Here is a 23257-nt window from a genome sequence, read left to right as displayed (position 1 = left end):
TGCCAGGGCCCCACTATCCTCATAATAAAGAATATGTTCATCATTATACCCAGTCAAAAACAACTGGTTCAAAAATTTGAACCCAATGTTCAAAAACACCGCCCCTTGTCCTCTCACTATGAACCCCAGTAAAAAAGTCTTTCTCCATTTTTCTCATAAGGTTCTTTTGAGTACTGTAAGGTTGCAATAACATTTCCTCTTCTCCAGGCCAAAAAATCCCAACTCGCTCAGCCTATCTTCACAGAAGAGGTATTCCAGCTCGCAGACCATTTTCACGTCCCTCCTGTGGCCCCAGTCTCACAGGTCCATTTCTTTCTTGTAGTGGGAATCCCAGAGCTGGATGCAGCACTCCAGGCAGTATCTCATGAGAATGGAGTGGAGGGGGAGTATCACTTCCCTGAACCTGCTGGCCATCCTGCTTTTGTTGCAGTCCTGGATAACGGACTTTCTAATATGCAAGTATTGCTGGCTCACATCCAAGTTTTCACCCATCAGTATCCCCAAGTCCTCTTCAGTCAACCCATTTGTCACCAGTCTGTACTAGTACTTCGGACTGTCCCAACCGTAGTTTTCATGTTTCGGTTCTGTTTTCCCTACAGGTGCACCAGATCCAAAGTTGACTTATACATTCTAAACAATGCTGAATGAACTCTCATATTCTAGAGGCCCAAGTGTGATTGCTTCTTAGGGAAGCAGAACATGAGAACTATTTCCTCCCACTCAAAGGTGCTGCTGCTAGAACAGTGTTTTAGGGAATGTTTGCCCCTCAGGCAGCTTAAGAATATTGCATTTGGTTCCAGCATAGAGCCAGTTTATTTTTTTTCAATAAAACTTCAGATTTGATTAATTCCCTTCAGCTATTCCTGAAGACTTGGCAAAAGGTCTTGTTCTACTGTAGCAGTAGTTTCTGTTAGCATCACTTAAGAAAATAATGTAGGTTTTTCTTCACTATGTGAAACAACTTCATAGACTCATAGCATATCCTGAGTTGGAAGGGATGCACAAGGATCATCAAATGATGATCCTGGCCCTGCAGAAGAAAACCTCAAGAATCACACCGTGTATTTGGGAGCATTATCCAAACTTCAGAGATAAATATAAGGCTGCTTTACAGCTAAAAAATTCAGGTGTAGAGGTAAGAAGCTGAAGTTTAATCTTATGCAATGATAAATGTCTTTCATTTATACAGGTTCATGTGACTATCCACACTGTACCACTAACATTCAATGGTATGTTATCTTCTAGAAACTGGAGAGCAGACTAAGTAGGAGCAGTGCTTGCAGACATGTTAGGAAAAGGTTCTTTCAGATGGAAGTTTTTTGGTGTTCTTCCACTTGTGACTTTTAAAGTACCTTGATCTTGTATCAGATGTCAAACAACAATGGAAAGAATCCCTTCCCAGAGAGTTGTTTCCTGTTGCACCACAATCACACTATTTACTTCTATTTGCTACATCTCAATTCAAAAAATTATTAATTTCAAAATTATAAGATAAGACCACCTTTGGACTTCGTTGCACTTCAGTCAAGTGTGCTAAATTATTGCCAAATCAGACATTTACTGAAAATGTATACTGTAAGTTTGTATCAGATGCCCCTACATATAAAAAACCCCTTAGGCAGAAAAGGCGGTGTACATGAAATAAAAATGAAAAGCAACTCTGATCCTAGAATCTATATGATGAACTTTCTTTCTCAGCAAAGCTTTAAAGGAACAAATCACAATACAGTTTGTAACAGCAACACTTATTACTCTGTCAAAGCAGCAATAATCCAGAACAGGAATTCTATCTTTGCTAACCATGCTACAACTATAATCACAAACACACACACACCACCAGGACTAGCCAAAGGACAGCACTAGTGGGGGTGGGAACCGGATGGGGCAGAAAAGCACCTGGTTAAAATCCTAGGGCAGCTAGTGCTCACCATGACATTTACACTTAATCTGAGTCATTCATATCGTAATCCGTTTCTTCATCCTCACTCTGAGTGTCATGCAGCATGCAGCAAGTATAGAAAAAGGAAGGGAAAAGAAGAGATTGCAAGTGAGTCAGAGCTGCAACAAAGTACAGTCCACTTACACCTGAAGCATCTGGTAATGATATTTATTTACTTTTACCTGGGACCTCCACTCTTAGTAAAAAAGTATAACAGCTGGCAATTTCAAGAACGAACATAACAAATTTCATGAAAATTTCCTTTTCCAAATGTCCTAAAATTAGCAGATAGAAGCCAATAGTGCCATGCAACATAACAACAGGGAATGTAAGTATAGAAAAAGATTAAATAAAACTGTAAAGCTGGTACCTTAACTCTGTGTACTCTTCGCCATGGATGCAAAAGGATAATACTAGTATCTAACTTTGGATGCAGACATTATGAACAAGTTTTGGTTATTAGTCCTAAGAGTGTTAGGTCAATAAAGTGATATGAAAGAGAAGAATGCTTGTGGGACAGTGCCATAGCTACCAGTAAAAGCCACTGGAACCATTCAAGTTCAATTTTCTTTGCTTAGGTAAATTACAAGGTAAATTACACAGAATCATCTACTAACTTACTGTGCTGACTGTTACCCAAAAAAACAAAACACAAGAAAAAGTCTCTAAGAAGGCATGAAGTGAATAGACGACTATAAGAAAATGCTTTCTCCAATTCTGAAAGTCCAGGACTATTAACTAAAATTGAAGTGCTTGTCAACAAAAATTACATACTGGCAGGTTTTTTTTGTCTAAGCCAATCTGCTATAAAAGTAATAGGAAGACTTTATCATGGCATCTAAAAGTCAGTCCCAGTACATAAACACATTATTCTGTATATATCAGCGGATACCAGAACTTCAGTGACATGAACTTCATGAAGATCAACTCAGACACTACTGAACAGATTGCAGACTAGAGGATAATGCTAAGAGGGAACTATGAGCATAACAGCTCCAGAGGTTCAGTCAAGATTCCTGAACACAGCTGCCAGAAACCTCTCAAGCAAAAAAAATTTTTTTCCCTTTTTTTGCCAGTCACAACATATATCTGTGTGAAAACAATCTGATCTATTAGAAACACAATGTATAAAAATTATTCTGCGAGTATTGCCTATTAGTTGCTAGCAACAGCCAAACTCTTCCAGGACAAAAGGAACAAATATTTTTATCGCCAACCAAAATTAACAGTAATTCTTACTCGTCACGCTGGTCAAATTATGCTCTACTCCCATCTCTGAAACAATGATCAAGCGGCACATCAATGAAGAGGTCTCAGACAGCTTTTCTCAGAGCTACTCAGTTTACACAGTTGAACTGCAGTCTGAACTAGCTTTTGTATTTAGGCTTTAACACTTTCATTTGATACATATTTTCTTTTACATTAAGGATGCATTGTAACTCTGGCAACTTCTGAAATTCCCTGAAGATGTACTACCATTCCTTACGAAGATGTTTATTAGGCTCTAGAATTCCATGGTTTGTTTCAGGTAGGTATCTCAGTCCTAAATTACTACCACACTGTTTACCCTTAACTACATTAATCCTTTACAATTCTTTGGAAGTTTTATCTCAACAGTGACAAAAGAACATACATTATTAATTTCACTAGAAACCCAACATAAAGCTTGGAGTATTTTTATAGTGCATATTATAAAATTATTCCATATGTGTAGCTACATAAGCATGTTACAAAGCACAGAAAGTAATGAGGTTTTATCTATTTGAGGTCTCACTGCCAAGACTTGGATCCATTATTTCAAAATTAATTTCTTCAACGGTAATTCTTGAGAAAGCAATCTTTGATGTTTCACCAACTGTTTTCCACCTACATACATGAAATCAAAGGCTTTTGATAAAGGAGTGTCTAGTTTGTCTGTAGTCATCTCCTCATAGAATGCAGCAATACAATAATAAAAGGTGTTCACTATGCATGACAGAAAATACAGTTACATTACCGAACTGCTCTGCCTTATCACATCTGCCTTATCTGTGATTTTACATTTTCCCTTGTACAAACTCTGAAAGACAACTGAGTAAAATGCTAAGATACTGTGCCCATTACAATCCTTTTGTAAAGCCGGTTACAGAAAGTAATTAGGTAGAACCCTGAAAACATTACCCAAACAAGTACCTTCATCTTATATTGAACATGACCGTTTTACAGAGATAGCATCTTACAAGCTCCATTCTTGACAGTAAGATTTCTTCAGTTGAAGTCAAGCAAGAAAAAGTTTTCAACTGAACCAGTGGCAGAATAAGAAAGCATTCAAATGTATAAGAAACAAAACTTTGATTTTCAACTGTAAAAAACGGGTATTGAAAACGTACAGAGTATTGTATTTAAATAATCCACGCATGCACAACTAATGCACGCTACCTGTACAGTTCAGTCTCTCATACAATGGACAGGGAGTTAGTCACGAGCAAGGGGGGGGAAAAAATAATGGTCCAGAACAGAGGTAGATCTAGCACGACTTTGTGAAGCCCACCCAATTCAACATCATTTTTTTAGTTCGATGTCTAGCAACTTACCTTTGCTTTTTCACTGGGTTCACTGGTTGTGCCATATGGAGTGTTATGCAATTCCTTTGAGACAACACACAGAAATTCAGCCTGATCCTCATTGCCATAGTTATAGGAAGAACCAATACTGACCAGCTGAAAGATGAAAAAAAAAAGTCAATTACATTTCCACATTAAAAAAATCCCATAAAGTCTCACCATTAGTAAAAACAATCCTTACTCTTCACTGTTGGTTGTGCCTGAAGCACGATTCTCCACTTCAGTGCAAATATGTTTTGATGTTGACAAATACATTGACACTGATGATAAGATAAACACAGTTTTTCTTTTTAAACAATTAGAGAATTAATGATTTACAGTTATGATTTTACTGTGAAAGAAAAGGCTACAGAGGCAGGCCAGTGGAGAAGCAGCCTGTTCTGTTTCTGTTATTTACTGGGAACCTTCATATCCTCCAAAGTTAATTTTTAAGTTTGTATATGGTATCTTAACATGGTATGATTTAACATGTAAACGCCTGCATGCAGGAAGCTGAAGAGATCCTCACCACCATTTACAGAATAATGGTATTTCTATTAAGACATATGCTGAATGGACAAAGACAAAATTTGCATTTGATTGGAAAACAGCAAGACACGGCAAGGTGAGACACCAATTAACATCTGAAATTCATATGAACTGCTACAAGGAAGTTAATTAAGGAAGCGCTACAAGCAAAAGCCATGTATAATGAAATGTGATGAATTTACAAGTTTCTACAAGTCTCTACAGTGAATGATAAACGACAATTTACTGAAAAAGAAGGATATACTCAATATCAGTACTATCTCTTACACAGATGTTTATCAAATGGCAGAAATTGTCTTACTTTACACACAATGCACTTACCTAATGCTAGAAGCTTTACATAGCCTGTCTTTCCAAGACAGAATCAATTCAGATGTAGCTGGTTCACTTAAAGTTTTATTTCAAAAGCATGACAAGATAATGTATGATGCTATTACCACTGACACAGATCCAATCCTAAAAATCAACCAGTTGCAGAGATATTGTATCTAAATGTCATTACCAAAACTATATTGAATCCACCTACCAAATCATTACCCACATATAATAAGGCAAATATTCCACAATCTCTACTATATCATTAAAGTGCTCTGGTAATGGCCCCGTAGAAAAGGCCTGACTTGTTTTTTAGGGTAAAAGCACTTGAAACACCGTGGTTATCTTTGTAAAGACAAACAGTGTACTACCATTAGTCTAGTAGAACATCACAGAGAGTAAAAGCCTTGTTAAAGAATGGAAGATGCAGTCAGTATGAAATCTTCATCCAGAGTCTGTACTTGATTATTCCCTCAACAAAAATGGAAGTCAGACCAAGGTTAAAAGCAGCTTCCATAGAGCACTGTCAGGAGAAAATAAAGCCTCTTCGTACTTCTAAGGAAAGAAGAGAGATGTTGAAATGTTCCTGCACTGTGGTAAGACAGCCAAGCAAGCAGCTCCACAGGAGGACAGAGCCGATGGCTACAGAGATCAGCAGGCACTGTGTCTGCACAAAGAACCAAGCTGATTCCAGGCCTAGGCAATGTCAAAGTTTTTGGACCCTGATGGTATTACAGCATGCAAGGCTCAGCCTTCCATGATCAGAACTGGCCATCAAAATTCATCCTCTCAAATTATGTACTTTAACTACACTGTCTGGGTGTGATCACCAGAAATCTTTCCCTCCCTCCTCTTCTCCTAACATCGCTCTAGTTCTGCAAAATACATACACAGTCAGTAATGAACACAGGCTGATCAAAAATTAATGTGTTAAAGACATTTTTTCCATCAAAACTGTGTAATGAAGTTACTAAACCCAAAGTTTTTTAGAAGCACCAATGCATCCTCAATATAAAGGTACCATTTACCTTGAGACATTAAGTCAGCTAATCTTCCACGATGGATACTCTGCAGTCTGCATCATACCATATTTGAGTAATACAGAATCACAAAACCTATAAAGTAACTAGTTTCTTAGTGGAACAAAATGGACTAAGAAAAAAGAGCTGGAAAACCAACACAAAGTTACTTCATATATTGAGATGATTTGTTGATTGTCTTCCCTATCAACAAAAAATATAATACATAAACATTCAGAAAAAACAGCAGTTAAGTTGGCGCTAAACCCAACAAAGTGGTATGAAGTTTATCCTATATATTATATTGCATTTACAAGCCATTAAATACAAATACAGTAACTGCTTCAATTATCGAGGTAAAAGAACATCAAACAGTATTTTTAATCCACCTAAAGGCTAGAAAATGTTCAGGAAGTTGAATACATGTTTAAATAAAGCCACAAAAAATTCACTTTCTCTGAAATTTGAATAAAATTCAAGCATATAATGGGATTAGTATACAGTCAACTTTTCTTCTTTCAAAATGGCAACAGCTCACTATCAGATAAGCTATGATAACTAGCAGAAGAAAAAATACTTCTTTACTTATTGACTCTCTAAAGAAATAAATGACATCTCTGAAAGTAGATACCATACAAAATCCAAACATCAGCCAAATCACCAACCCTGGTTCATCCAGGTTGACAGGTTCTCAGTTGATAATTACTTGATATGCTTCATAATACAACCAGATAAGTTAACCTTTTGCACATTAAGTCTTTTTAGAAGACATGGCAGACTGAATGCTTATTAGCCAGTTGGACAGGACTATGGATTTGGCTGACTGCAAAATATTTGATTTTTTTTGCCATTATTGATCAGTTGGTGCATTTCAAGATAAAGTCACTTTTGCAACATTAAACACAAGTTCCCCAAAACTCCAACTCATGATAGTCCCATAAGCAGTTTTGTAGGTGTGCAGCTAAGAATATATATGTATTTGCATAGTATGAACAGCATGCCAGAAATTTCATTGTAGCTTTTTGAAATGCATCAGCAATAAGGCTGATGGCAGAAAAAGAAACTATGGAAAATGACTGCAGATTAGAACTGAACTGTTGTGTCAGGAATTTAGATCAAAAATAAAGCAATGTTTTACCACTCCTATTCCAAAAGTCACCCCATTGTTCCCAGTGTTGGTGGCAACACTGAGAAAGATGCTGATAAACTAGAAGACTGCCCCCTACCATGTCCACCAATCCCCACACCACCAACCCTCACGCCCTGCCCAAAAAAAGAACCCACAACAAATCAATCTGAGGTTTGCAAAACAGGTGTTACAATGCATACTCAAAGTATTTCAGATTATCCAGACTTTCTGACAGGATAACCTCTTTTTGGCTCATGGGGCTTAAACAACCAAGAACTTAAGGATGGAAAAAAAGAATGTTTTGAAACTCTGAATTTCACGGATTTGTGTGGTGTTATATATACCCATTCTTATGCGTACATGTATCTATTTTTCCTCACTGGTTTATTCCTTCCATGACTTGTTTCGTTACACTCCTTACTAAAGCCGTGTGATCCTCACTAAGCATCCCTGTTAGCCCCAACAGTGTCACAACTGAGCACAGGAAAATGCCAAAGCTAGTTAACAAGAAAATTCAATAAATATTGCTCCATTCACCATCTGAATGGAATAAGGGTGATGACACTAACAGGCTGTCAGCTACAACTAAAAAAGGCGGGAATGGAAAGCATTATTATTATTATTAAATCAACAGAAATACAGTTATTGCTTGATGTGCCAATAGAGGTCCTGAAAAGATTTTCCTGAAAAGAAAAAGAAATCAAAACAAGGAAGTTCCTGTCTCATAGTCAGGAACCTTATTTTCGAAGTGAACAAAACTCATGCCTAACTGAATTGAGACTTATCTCAAAACCAGACCCATTTCAGTAACTGCCTATACAGATTTACTATATTGGTTTAGCAGTATTGATTCAAAATCTATATACTATAATTTACCAGACAAATCAGGAATAGTATTGCCATCTCACATAACCACTCCAACTTGCACAAAAAGCAGCCCTGTCTTCCTCTGCTTCCCAGTGGAGTTATTCATATTAACCAACTCTTCCGTATCACCACTACCAATTTCCTTTTCTATTTTGTGATGGTCCAATTGTCAAAACCAAGTAAATTTTTCTCAAACTCTATTTTAAATATCATTGTACTTAGAATATTACTGCTTCTATTTCAGATTTGTTGAACTTCTTCCACACTAGCAAGCTTGTCTTGAAAAGCTTGTGGAGTTTTTTAATTACACTAAGAGTTGACAAAATAAAAGAAACATCCCCCCCATTATTCTTTTACAGAATCAAGTTGTATAACTCTAAGAATGGCCTCTATGCTTTTTAGAGTTATAATGCATTTGTTCTATTGCCTTCTCAAAGGATTTGCAAAAGTTTATAAAGATACAGACACATCAGCTCTTAAACTCAGAACTGATGACTGACCCCAGGCCTGAAAGCACATTTATTACAGGTCTCTTAAAGTAACTATCAGACTTCAAAGCTTCAATTTTTTTTAATTATTATTTTTATTTTACACCTGAATAATTTCCCCACTGCCTTCCCCATCTTCCATTTTATGATGCTGACTTTTACTTTAGGCTATCTAGGACATGAACACATGAATAACATCATGCTGCCTGTACCCTACACATACCTAATGAGCTGCAATGCTTATTCTAATCCAGAGAGTCTGCAAACTCACAGCATTAATTCCACATTCCAAAAGTTCCCTACACAACTGAAAGAAACAGACAGTGCTTGGTACATCAAAAGCAGATTCTGGAATACAGTGGGGTAACAGTCCACTTTTAAAATCTAGAATTGCATGGCTAAGCATCCATGTAAAGTCAAAGGCAAAACTCTGCTTTTATAAAGCCGCTTCACAATCATATTATCTTCATGATGTTATACTCATCTTTCAGACTGAATAACCATACATATAAGAAGGAAAAGAACAAGTATTCCAAGCATTTTATTGATGAAAAATACTACAGAGAACAAGGTTGACAAATTAATTTATATACGACACTTCAAAATGGAACGCAGATATGCAGAAGACTGGATTTTTTGCTAACCAGCTAGCAAAATGGTGACTGGTAAGCAAAAAATCCTCCAATGTTATTGGTTAGCAAAAAACCTTCCCAAACTCATGAATATTTGGAAGCAACAAAGCAATTAAAAAAGCAGTGAAAAGAGAAGAAGGGGAGGAGGAAGGATGAGCCTAAAAAGCCAAAGACTGAAGTCAGGATTCTCCATTTGGGTTTCAAGAAAATGTCCCCAAGATAGAAAAAACTCAACAACAAAACAATAAAGTCAAAAAGCCACCCAGGATGTTTTTTTTTCACTTGAGACAAAATTTAAAACTGGTGGTTTTGTTCTCCCCTCACTCCTCCATATGAAAAATTCCTGTTATTCGTTGTTCTAGTTCGAACATATTTCATCCATCTAAAAACAGTTAAGTTCTGAGTTACCAGAAATAAAGGGTTCGAACTCAGAACTTAACTGGCTATTTGGTGGATGAAATAATCACTGTCCCAGTTTGACCGTAACACAGAAATGTCCCCTTCTGAACCCACTGAACTCAAAGGTGTATTTACAGGGTTCCTAAGGTTTGAATTACATTCCTCTTACTTAACAAGTATGGATGACAGGCTGTTAACTTCAGAGGAAGATTTAAGGAAAAGAAGTTACCTATTGAGAAGGTAAGAACCCTTCTTAAAAAAAAATTTAACTAAATAACTAAGGGATTTTTGTTTGGTTGATTTTTTATTATTTTTTACAATATGAACATTCATAATGTATAATGAAATACCGTGAATATAAATAAAACCAGTCACAAATACACACAAATTACTATGTGCTGTACATCCAGAAATAAAGTGGAATGATTTGAAAGCAGCAGAAACGCAAGGAGGCCAAGCATATCAGTGTGAGGGCAAAAAGAATGGTGTGACACACCTCACTGCAGCATTTCTGGAAGCATCTCTCTTCCCCTTTCACTTCCCGTGACACTATCAGCAGATACTCTGACTGCTGAGCCCGGCCACAGCTGTACTGGGAACCTATACTGACAAGCTGAAATAACCAATCAAAGCAAAACAAAAGAAGAAACCTTTGTAAAGCTGAAGCACATACCATTATCCAAACTGTACAATTAACAGATGAGCTGAAATGTTCAGGTTACATTTACTTGGCACTAGAACCGGTTGCTATCAAGCTACAACTTCATTTCCACATAAAATAATTACTGTGGCAGCTGTAAAGACCTTTGTAATTTCAAAGGGAAGTTAGGAGTTACTGACAGTAAGACAGAAAACTCCCCATATCACTGTGGTGTAGCCAACTACTCCGAAAAACATAAAGTTCAGTGCACTATGAAAGCGAGTGTTACTTTCCTGTCATACTTGCCAAGTGGAGAAGGTAACGTGGATATAAGACTGGAAGGTGTTACGTAAAGCAATATACCAAGCCTGGGTATGAAAGAGCTTCATCTTGTTCCAAATACTGATAAACAAAATACAGCTAAGGAAACATACGAAGTCATCTAGAGGAATAAAAGTTGGGTGCTCTAAGTTGCTTTCAGAAGGGGTAATTTACAGAAGATCCAAGAAAATAACTGGAGTGGAAAAAAAAAATGTCTGTCTTGTTCCCATAAAAACCACTATCAAGAACTCTGGTCACACTTGCCAACTATCTAATAATTCAAAATTCAGCATAACCTCAGACTTGCTATTACAAAAAATATTTTACCTTAATAATACTTGGCAATTCCTAGCCCATTTAAATTAAAGCATACCTGTCAGTGCCCATGAGAAACATTGGAGCCTTAAATTAAGTGTGAAGAGCTAGACAACAACTGCCTATATTCTGAGTAAACTAAAACATGTCAACTGAGATTGACATGGATAAGAAGGCCCATGAACAGTAAATTTATATAAATCCTGATATTGTTATGTGAATAATTTTGAAGGCAGCAGCAAAACACCATCCTCCTCATACGGTGAACATGCTTAAGACTGCATTATGGTGACAGACTCAGGTTACATTAATCATTAAAATTTACATGACCAACACCACTGCTGTCTAAAGCCTTTGTATGTACCAATTTTGTATAGTCCAAAGTTTCTTATGTTGTATTGCCAAAATACTGGCTTTTTCTGACTGCCTGAAGAAGTAACAATCAAAGCTAAAAAATCCTCAACAAAATAACCCACTGAAATCAGAAAAGTAGGGCACCATAATTTTTCGTAATAGATTTTGAAGTAGGACTAATACGTAATTGTACTGTTCTAGCAAAGCTTTCTCTTACATTCTTTGGAAAAGGGCATCAAAACATCTGCACAACTGCACCAAAAGTTCAGCACCTTCCACTCCTATTTAATTACCACATCCAATCATATTTTACAATAAGATTTTGAAATGTTAAGAGGGAAGAAATGTTTTTGATCAAAACCAACCATTTAGACATATTGCATGGGGCTCAGAGCACAAGGACTCCCAATCCATAGGAATATCACTCCTCTGAAAAAGCTGATGATTTCAGCGTTTTTCATGTATGAAGTGTGGTGGATACCACCCCAAAAACTCCTGAAGGAAGCATGCTGCTGAGCAACACAGGCTTAGAAAAGATAAAAAATTACAGAAATGCTACAGTGTTCTCAGATCTTCACAATAAAACTGTTCACATTATACAGAATATACTAATCCTATTCCAAGTGAATGCTGTATGCTAAAAGCAGGTCTCCAATACAACCAAAGAAGGGAATGGCCTAGTGTGAGGTAATGAGATGCTGAGCATTATAAGATTATACAGCTATTGTGTTTATCTACTCCAAACTCTGTGTCTAAAAGAGTGTAACATGAGAGAGGGAGGAAGTGGGAAGAAAGCTGAATGAAACAAGGGCATAAAGTTCAAGAAAACCACTGGAATTTTCCAGTTCTAAAAGCAATTATAACAGTTTTTTTCAGAAGCTGCACTGTCAAACCAGTATTACTCCCAAATACAATATCCCCAAAGACTGTAAGGCTTCACGATAGGTAAAAGCCATGGTATCATTTACTATTTTAAAAAGTAAAGAATCTCTGTTCGTTATGAAAGCTAGTTTCTCATGTGCATTAAGTGAGAGCTTTTTACAGGAACTTCGGTAACATTCACCTCCTAGCATGGCAAACAGACCTGGTAATACTTGAGCCAGAGAAGTGAAGAATAAAAAGTTGTCTGTTTGCTCAGGATGTCTCCACGACATCAGCACCTTATGCATTTCAGCAAATATAAGCAAAATGTTCTCTTTTACCTTTGTGTCCTGAACATTTTAAAAATGTTGCTTTGTTGTATTATTAGAATGAGACTGCACAGGATAACGGACTTGTGCTTATTCCAATCTCTCCTAGGCATCAGACACTGAAAAAGGTGCTGACAGCAGAGCACTCATGTCTCAGAGTTAACAGATTCATTGTTCCAATGCAATTAAATATTCTGCTAGGTTAGGAACACAAAGGATAAAGAAGTTGTACAGAGATTAGTAAAAATAACAGAAAGATCTTCTTGCAATTTTACCATGCATTCTTGAATGTACACACAAAGCTACTTTTATACAGTGCAAAGAACATTCACACAGCTCACAGCTATCCAGCTCCACATCCATACTGGTGAAGTCCACCCTCCTATGTCTATCAGTTTTCTATCTGAAGAATCACTCTTTGGGCCTGACAAACATTTATCTTCCAAGCTCATGGTTTTTTTTACTCAGAGCTCTATATCTAAATTGTTGTTGGCCAGTCTTCGCGAACGAAGATCCGGGGAAGGTCTTTACACCTTCCAGCCTGCGCAATGGATTTTTTAGGTGAGACACAGTGTGCGCGGAACTGAGCCCACCCTTTAATCCTGAGGTTACCATTCACATAAACTTGTATTAGACAATTTTGGTTGATTCACCCTTCAACTGCTCATGTGTAGACACTGAAGAATTACATTTCAGACACGATGCAGATGTTTCTAAAGAAAGTCAGCACAATTTACCTCCTGGAAAGCTAATTTTTTTTTGTTCTATGACAAATACAAACACAAGTATCAAATTTTAACTTAACTGTGTATGTATGCTCAAATTCTGAAAATGACTGAGTTACAAAAGAATTAAATTTATTTTATACTCCTTTTTCACAAAACTGATCTTTTAGAAGACTTTGTAACTATAAAAACCCATATGGGTTTTTTACCTGTTCAAATTTCCAGCCATCGGACATTGTGGAAACCATTTGAGTGAGTTCCTCTTCCTGGCACTGCAGCACTCTGTATACGTGTTTCACTGGCACCTTCAAGAAGAAATATAAGATGCTCAATAGGTCATGGAATTCACCATGTTTGTGACTTGTCTGAAGTAGCCCTTACTTTCTAGAAATGATAAGCAACACCACTTGGAACTCATGTGGAGCAATGAATAACTAGGACCATTTTAGCTGAGACCTTTAGTAAATGCTACCAGAGCAACCCTGCGATCCCACATCCTGACTTCAAGAGAAATTTGGCAACATGAGTTTGGAACATCTCACAAAGACTAAGTTACAAAGGAAGGCCAGAGCAGCAGAGCTAAAGAACAAACTTTCTCTATTGTGTTCACTTCCATGGAGAAATATTCATGAGCTGCTATGAGAAGAAGCAGTCTTCTCAACCACAGAGCGCTACAAATAAAGAAGATAACTTTGCGACAAAAAAAGAGAGCTAAATAGCATCTGTATGCACGCTGCGTAAACATACTGTAGAAACAGCAGTTGTACCATAATTAGGGAACCTCATGATATTCAGAGTACTTAAATGTAAATGAGAAAGATATATTGTAAAAAAGCTGTTCTCTAAAACGACTATTTGCAGAAATGATATGACAAATTCTACTATTACCAGACATTTTGGAATAATTATTTAGACTGTTTCATGTTTTGTACAAGATTTGTGAACTTTGCAAGTAGATTGGCAGGAGCCAGTAATTAAGAATATTAATCCTTGTATACTAAGGGTTCCAGCTCATCCGGAGATGGAGGCAGCCATTCAGTATCTTACTAGGGAAATGAGCAGTTAGATAAAAAACATATGGAACCCACCCAATGCTTGTCATAGAACAAATAATCAAAAGCACACTAGAAAACAGCCTTACCTGTGAGATTTTGCTGTCTCTTTCCCTTATTTTGTCCTTTACCAGTTTTATTAGTGACGTGATATTGTAGAATTCAGCCTCTTCCAGTACACCTAATTTGAAAACATTTTTTGGAAAGACAGTGTAACCAAAGATTCCAGAACAAAATCACCAATCAGTTCCTATGATTATCTTCTCTACATTAAAAAATTATTTATTTTACCCTATGATAAAATAATTTACCAACCTAATGATTCTTGCCTCCTTCAGGCACAGGTAGTTCAATGTTTAACTCATTCTAAAAAATTGTCCTAAAAAACCCTCAAAGAAAACGGAAGCCATTTCACACACAGAATGAGGCAGGAAACAAAAAAAAGGAGCAAAAACATCATTCCATAGCAGACTGACAGACAACCATAGCTCAGGCCCTGCCTCTGGCTGGAATGCAAAAGAGAAATTCAAATAATCCTACTGAAAAGCTCTGCAGCTGCTAGCATGCAAGAAATTTTTCTTCCTATCATTTGAGTTCTTAGATCCTGAAACAAAAGCTTCAAGTTACTGCTTCAACTCACACGTTCAAGGCTTACCTGTTCTCCACATGTAGTATGAGCTTAACAATACAAGTAGAAATTATATTTCATACTATTTTCCACTAATATTGTTAAATTGTATTTATCTTTGAAAAATTTCTTCAATACCTTATCAATACAGTTTTAGTACTATATGTTTTAAAACAGTCATCCTCCATTAGGGTAAAATTGTTACAAACTGGGGACAGGGAGGAAGAAGCTGAGGGCAGAATTTAGTCTACAAGAGCATATTCCACACTTCCGAACACCCCAGGCCTTCACCGTTACTTTGATTTACATCTTCCCAATCTTGTTTCCCAGGCAGGATTCTTTTGCTTGAAGAGGACTAAACCCAAATATTTCACACAGTCACAGATGAAAGATACAAGACTACACAATAAAAGACTACAAAATAAAATACTTATAGGCATTGTGCAATTAGGAATCATACGCAAAACACTCAGCTAACAGCACATACTATTAACTGCATGATGCCTATCAGCTTTGCTTGAAACAGATTGAAATGCTACACTGATTAAGATTTACCATCTACTTCTAAATTAGTTTTGATGACTCAAAAGCAGTGAAAATACTAAGCAAGGGACAAGTAAACAAGTAAAGGATATTTAGGAATGTCTTACCTTCCTCAGCTAGGTCCTTGTTAATAACCAGTTTCCCGTGTCTCAGATAGTTCAGCACTGGCCCAAAGTATGTTGGGTCTCTGTCTATTAAATAGGCACCCGTTTCATCCTAGATTAGAAAAATAAACAAACAAAAACCAAACAAAACCCCAAACAAAAACAACAAAACACAAAAACCCAAACAAACAAGCCAAAAAGACCACAATGATTTGAACATCCAAGTGAGAATTGCAAGCTAATATTTAGCTTGGCATCTGAATAGTAAGCAGGTATTCAGATGTAGCCATATTCATTAAAGCCAAATTTATTAAAGACATTAAAAGGAAGAAATTCAGCAATGTAGTTGTAACTTTACCAGACTGATCACTCGAATCATGTACTACACAACTGCTCTTATCTGAATAATCACCCACAACCATTTATCAAAGATTATCAATACTGCTAGCATGAAAGATCTAAGTAGTAAGTGAAAAAACACCGGAAGTCAAGGTTAAAAATAAAACAAAGTGAGGAATTTTGTTTTTGAAATCTGAACAAAGGCTATATTCTAACAAGGCTCAAATATCAGTTTTTCCTTTTTCTTTCTTTTTTTTTTTTTTTTATTAAAGGCAAACAAACCTACTTTTTTTTAACCTCAACACTTTGTTCTAAAAACATTTGGGTTTGTCTTAGCTCCAGTGTACAAAAACTCAGGGTACTGAGAACTGCCATGTACCAAGCAAGGGTCGTATGTGGATCTTCTAAAAAAAAGTACACTGGAGTTGCAGTTTCTACCTACCTCGTGCAGACAGTGAAGGAATAGATCAAATTAATTAACACTCAGTTTACTGAACAGAGTACAGCATTTTGTGAAATGCAAAAAACATCAAGAAATCCAGAGCTGATATTCCTGACAAAGAGATAAAGAAGCAAAATTGGTATCTCCTGTGTTATTTACAATCTATGTATGAACTCCTGTGATCAACGCAGTACTGATATCTTTTGTGCTGGCCAGAGGTCTAAGGAAGATTCATAGGATAGATGTCTAACAGATCTATTGCTTCTTTCTACTACCAAATGGATCACTGACAGTATTAATCCTTTAGGTTTTGGCACAATAAATATCTTACCAATACATGTTGAAGATGCGGCAGCACCCCAAACACTCATTTTACTTATTCTTAATATTCTAGTAGTTTACAGGAGATACTAAAAAAAGCATCATTACTAGCAATCCTAGCTAAATTTGAATCATTCTCCCTGGAAACCACATATGCTAGTGATACTTGCTGTTCCACATGAAAAAAGAAAATTCTACTGACCTGATCCTTTGCATTTGAACATTAATGCTTATATATAAAGGTTTGCTTACTGAACTCAAATACCTGAAAACTCTTTCTACTTAACAGGACCTAGAGTTCCAAAAAATACTTAATTGGAAAAAAGATGGCAGATATATTTACAGATACATGGATTTCGTTTCTGAATAACTGCACTTGTCTAGCTGGGGTTGGTAGAACGTAGAAAGACCAGAGCCTGAACTACAAAAGCCATAAACACTTTTCTATAATCACAAGCTAAATGCTGTACACACTTAGACACACTGTCACTTTAGAAGAAGTGAAGAGGTGTTTAATTTTATATAAAATTAACTGTTCGAGAAAATGTTTAATACATTAAAACATGATGTCAGCTAACCTACACTCAGATCAAACAATGCTTGATGAAGTCTAATCACAATTTCTTCTGATCTAAACTCAAGGTCTCACAGAAGTGAGGCTTTGCACCAAAACCAGCAGATAGACAAAGTGCATAAGATAGTATAGTTTTAATATGTCACATTTAAATACATTTCTATTACCAAAACAATTCAAGAATGAACAATCTACAGATAAAACCCAAAGAAATTAAATTAGCTGACAACTGTACAAATTATAAACTGAAATGTATTATTCAGTACAGGAATAGAAACCAGTCAAGCTGAAAAGTATAATCTAAAACAGATAAAAAGAAACACTGTTTTAAAGAAGAAAAGGGCAGTATTTGGTCATCAGTTGAACTGAATTGAGAAACATATGGGCCAACAAAACTGGAAGTCCCAGTTAAGAGAAATACATCTCTAGAAATAATCTTGTTCAATAAGATTATTGTAATTCTTTACACTACAGTGTTTGCTCATATCACCTTATGAAGTAATACTGGTCACCAGCTCTACACTACAGAGACAGAGAGGTGGGTCTGGGAAGCAAAGTAACTAAAAGCTCTAAATGAAATATCAAGTAACAGTGGCTACTTCACTCTTGGCAAAAAAGGACTTGAACTTTTTTTTTTCTTTCCTCTTGTTTTTTCCTTTTTTTAAACAGGCTACAGTATGTGAAATTTCCCTTCCCTAAGTAGATTTCTATATACACTAAACAAGCTTTCAACATAATCACAAAGGGAAGAAGCTATGTCAGGCCTTCTCTTTAAACTTCCACCTTATGAGAGGTCACGTATGAATTAAATGCAATTCCAGTAGTGTCATCGTTTACTCTGTGATGCCCTTTCAGGCAATAATGTGTCTTGAAAAATAATAAAAAAGAAGGCACACGTAAGTCTTATAATTTATGATGCAATAGAAATTAGCAAATATCAATACTTATAAACTCTGGCTAAATGCTAACAGTGTGCAGTACAAATTCTGTCAACAGCATTCACTTTAGCATGTAAATTCCCTGCAAAAACTGCCTACCCAAACATGTCTACAGATATGGAAAACATGCATTAATTAACATTACTCCAGAGAGGAAGATGTGTGTCTTGAACACTGACCTCACAGCTCTGGTTTGCTACAGACTAGCAGCAGGGAGTCACCCAAAAAGGAAAACCAATCAGTATAGAATATTGTAACCATATGCAAAAAACGCACGGGCAAAAGGGGCACAAAATTTACTTTCTCTGCATCTTCCTATAGAAAATGCCTTATCGCTCCTCCTTTAGAATGAGCTGCCTGAATATCCTTCAATATATGCTAAGCACTTCATGTTGAAATCACTAAGAAAAGCCGATTACACTAGATCTTTAAAGATATTTATGTAAACATAAATCCAATAAAATCTGACACAGAAGTGTAGTTATCTGCTCTACCCAGAACACTCAAAAACTAGGTCATACGTCTATCAGAATATCATCAGGATTGTTTTCATCCACATGTACATGAAAGCACATTGTATTCTCTTGTGTAATTAGCATTTTGACAATTTCTAAAAGAAAGTTTTATTTTAAGATAAGAATATTAAACTGCAGTTAACATGCAGTCTAGAAATTTAAATACATAGTTACAGTCTGCACAGACATAACTACCCTTAGGTTGCTAGCTTAAATATTAATAGACTTTGGTGTCCCAGCTAAGCAATTTCTTCTTCTAACTAGTAAATTAGGCTTCTACAAGCTTCGAGCAAGTTTGAATCTTCACTGACAACAACTAGAGTGGGTATTTAAAAGACATTTCCCAAACTTCAAGCAAATACCACAAATGTCAGACAAATCTATATTCTAATAAGATTTCAGTTTTCTCTTGTGTGTATATACATATAATGCAAACAGGTGATAATGTTCACCAGAACAGCAGCTGAAACTCATTTCCCCTCTATTCAGTAATCACATCACCCCAGATTTTGACCCCAGAGGTGTTTCATGCAAATTTTGACACTCTTCATAAGAAAACTCAAAGCAAAAGTGCTAATTAATCACACAAGTGTTTGTATCTTTACCCAGTTCTATTTTTTGCATTACATCTCTAGCAAGTTTTTCCTTCCTTGTCCATAAGTCCTAGAAACTTTTCTACATGCACTTACGAGGGCACCATTTAAAAGACAGCATTGCTCAGGTACAGTGAACCTGCATTTGTTTATCACCACTCTCCCATACCATGGAATTTTAGAGGAAGCCCTAATAATTTGCTCTTAAATTTTCAATCACCTAGTTGAGCAATACACAAGTATTTTCAAAGAATTTGAAATATATTGCCCACAACATTTAACTGATTTGTGTATTCCTGTTGCAAACATTTCCACTTTAATTAAAGAGACTGAGGTTCAAAGGAATCATAATGAACACTTACCCTGATCTTAGTTTAAAACACACACAGGACTCAATTTATTTATAGTGAAATTTAACCTTTAGAAATAAGTGGTGAAACCTAACCATTTAGTCCAAGCCATTCCAATAAATAATTACTCTCACTGTTAACATTATGTGCTTTCTAGCATGGACATCTATAGTTTGACACTTCAACAGTTGGACCTGACAATAGACTTTTGCTAGACTAAACAGGCTTCACTATTAGATTTCTAGTCTCCATTTATGTACTTCTGGACTGAGAAGTCACTCCTTAAACTCCTTGCCAACAAAACAGTTTTGTTCTTTATTACCTTCCGTCAAATCATGTTCCATGTTGTGACTACCCAATACCCCAGTGTGACACTGAATTGTGGATACTAGAGTCCGGTTCAGGATTCCAGTAAGACTCAAACAGTGGACCAAATACATACACCTTCCCAATCCCACTTAACAATCTCCCTAAGAATTGCATTAAAACAGTATTTGAAATGCCATAAATTTATTTCCAGTTAATTATCTTCATTGAGACCAATACTTCTCCAGAATGGATACACTCAGAATCCACACCACGAAGCTAAGTATTTTAAAAAATTACATCATTTACATATATTGAGCAAGCACAACTTCTGCTAAAGGCAGCAATATGCACAGAAATACAGTAATATTTGGCACTAAATCTGGACTTAGAAATAATTGTATCCCCTACCCTCTGTGCTTTTTAAATATTGAGCTAGTTGCCCAGAACATATTTTTCACAAACTATGTGGTCTAAAAACTTTGAGTGTCAGCAGACTGCCCGTACTTATCAAAACTACATCACTAACACAACCTATCTAACTAGTCAAAAATGTCACGGACAAATATAGTTTATCTCAGTTATTTCTTAGAATAATGACTACAATTTAGATATTTCTCAGTAATGACAGTTAAGGATGTGCTGCCAGGAAGATTTTGATTTTTCTAAAATACTCAGTGCTTGCTTGCTTCCTTCCCCAACAGATTCTACCTCAGTACAAATACATCTAACTTTAGAAAGGCATTAAAAATCAAGCACAAATACTGTTGCCAAAACCTTACTAAGAAAGTCTGACAATCTACTCACTTACGGGAAAGTTAAAAGACTGATAGACCAGTTTGTAAAAGGAAAATTGGTATATAGCTAAAGTAGGAAGGTGTTGAAATAGACAAATATCTGGCAATAATGCAGTAAAAGCATTAAACAATGATGAAAAGGTGAGCAAGGCTCTGCTTCTCTATTTTTATGTATTCATTTCTAAAGCAAGATTTAAATATTCCAGAAAACAAATCCTATTGTTAAGAGTAAGTATGACTACTACCACTCGTTTGCTGAAATGATTCTCAAAAGGTCTTAAATACAAAGTTGTGCGTGAGCATGACACTGTGACACATACTAAATTCAGAGAACCTATGTCACCATCTCATTTCATTAAACAGTAGTTTTGCCGCAGGGAGTGCCAAGGTTAATCCTTCCTCTGTTGCAAGTGGAAACATATCTGACAACGTAGGCTGCTCCACTCTACTCAACATTAGCACCTGAAGGTAGTTTGAAAGCAAATGTGCTCTCTTTCTTTAAGTCTTTCAGTTCTTTTTAGCAGCAATCATTAAGGAAATCACAGAATATCTTGAGCTGGATCAACGACCCTTGTGAGTCCCTTCCAACTCCTGGACCTGCCCACAACACCCCAATAATCCCACCTTGTCCCTGAGAGCAGTGTCCAAACACTCCCTGAGCTCTGTCAGCCTTAGGGCCATGACCACTGCCCTGGGGAGCCAATTCAGTGCCCAACCACCCTCTGGGAAAACCACCTTTTCCTGATATCCAACCTAATCCCCCCTAACATAGCTCCAGCCATTCCCTCGGGCCCTGTCACTGGTCACAGAGAGCAAGATTGGTGCTATGCCTTGTAAGGAAGCTGCAGACAGCTATGGGGTCTTCCCTCAGTCTCCTCTTCTCCAACTGAACAAGCCAAGTGACTTGAGCCGTTCCTTCCATGGCTTCCCCACAAGACCCTTCACCATCTTTGTGTCCCTCCTTCGGATGCCCTCTAAAAGCTGTAGATTCTTCTGATATTGTGGTGCCGAAACTGCGCCCAGGACTTGAGGTGAGGCTGCCCCAGTGCAGAGCAAGGCGGGACAATCCCCTCCCTTGCCCAACCGTTGATGCTGTGCCTGATGCCCCTCAGGGCTGGCCTTCCAATCTGCCAGGGCATATGGCAGTGCCTTATCTTTTATTTAAGAGAAGCTTAAACCTTTACTCTCCCAAGTAAAGACAATTTCTGACCTATCAGCAAGCCATCTACATTTTTTAATTTACTTTTATAGGTTAGTTTAAGCTCTTCAGAAACACTCAAGCCAAACCAAAGGCAATAAGAAAAAAAAAAAAAACACTTCCACACCACTACATTTGAGGTTGTTTTTTTTTTCTCTAAATCTGGAACTAGGTCCTGTTCCCTACCTTTTTAAGTGTTCAAATATCCTTCCCAGAAGTTATACCTGAGAAAATAATGAAATCTACTACAAGCCTCACTTGGCTATATATCAAAAAATTGATATATATTTTAAAAATCAAAATTTAAAAAATTCATATATAAAAAGCAACTCTTTATTTTAAATCTGTTGGTTATATATTCAAGGGTTACAAGCTGTTCCTTTCTTTTCACTAAGAGTACTGTACTGGAAAACTCTTTTTGTTCATGCTGCTCCAAAATCACTTCCAGAGCCAGTACTATATACAAATACTTTGTATTTGTTACTACATACCACACAATAGATAATATCTTAATAACTCTTCTTTCCCTACTAAAAATGAGTCAGAATGAATACTGAAATATTTAGTATCACCCACCATTTGCAATCTACGCAGAATATGTAATGTTTTTCTCAGAGAACTGCTGAAAGAGTGAATGCTATGCCCAAGTGAGAGGTTATTATCAAAAGTACTTTGATCGGGTTCTTGAAATTGAACAAGAGGGTGATGACAGTGCAAAAGTAACAAGATGCTAATGCACGTAGATATTCCATTAAAATGCTAAAACTAAATCCCATCAAACATAAAAAATCACACAAATGTATGAAAAATCCTGTGCTCTCTGTTGTATTTATGAGCAATTGTGTTATGCCCGGACCTAATGGTTTCACACGGCATCAGCCCACCTTACACTTCAGCTCCCCTGAAGCTCACGGACTCGTTAAATTGCACCCCTCAGAAACTGCCCTGGCGGCGGTAGAGCCGCTCCCATCGCCCCTCACGGCAGCGCCGGGCCCAGCGCTGCCTCCACTCCGGCGGCCACCCGACAGGACACACCGCGGGGACAGGGTGTGGAGGGGACAGGGGAGCGGGCCCGGGGCGAGGACAGGGGAGC

General features: G+C 36.9%; 1 protein-coding gene and 1 long non-coding RNA gene across 3 annotated transcripts in view; both read right to left on the bottom strand.

The window, feature by feature from the left end:
* The window catches only part of PDPK1 (3-phosphoinositide dependent protein kinase 1), a 61737-nt gene that overhangs the window by 8000 nt on the left and 30480 nt on the right, over positions 1 to 23257 (bottom strand). Inside the window, exons 14-18 of one of the 2 annotated variants that reach the window (XM_027891938.1) lie at positions 15795 to 15903; positions 14606 to 14697; positions 13674 to 13769; positions 10416 to 10532; positions 4513 to 4638 (exon numbers count right to left, since the gene is read on the bottom strand). In XM_027891938.1, the coding sequence (XP_027747739.1) occupies positions 4513 to 4638; positions 10416 to 10532; positions 13674 to 13769; positions 14606 to 14697; positions 15795 to 15903 (540 nt within the window). The remainder of the gene's footprint in view (positions 1 to 4512; positions 4639 to 10415; positions 10533 to 13673; positions 13770 to 14605; positions 14698 to 15794; positions 15904 to 23257) is intronic. The other variant, XM_027891937.1, reaches the window with a different exon arrangement.
* LOC114061442 lies at positions 16396 to 23250 on the bottom strand. Its single transcript, XR_003572118.1, has 2 exons — positions 23049 to 23250; positions 16396 to 16683 (listed from the first exon to the last, which is right to left on the bottom strand). It is a non-coding gene; the product is annotated as an uncharacterized LOC114061442 (long non-coding RNA).

The sequence above is a fragment of the Empidonax traillii genome, unplaced genomic scaffold (assembly GCF_003031625.1).
Source record: "Empidonax traillii isolate 1590-97213 ecotype Southwest subspecies unplaced genomic scaffold, ASM303162v1 scaffold335:size599443, whole genome shotgun sequence".
In the NCBI taxonomy this organism is placed as follows: domain Eukaryota; kingdom Metazoa; phylum Chordata; class Aves; order Passeriformes; family Tyrannidae; genus Empidonax; species Empidonax traillii.
Note: the sequence above shows the minus strand (reverse complement) of the source record. Positions and strands in the feature narration are given on the sequence as shown.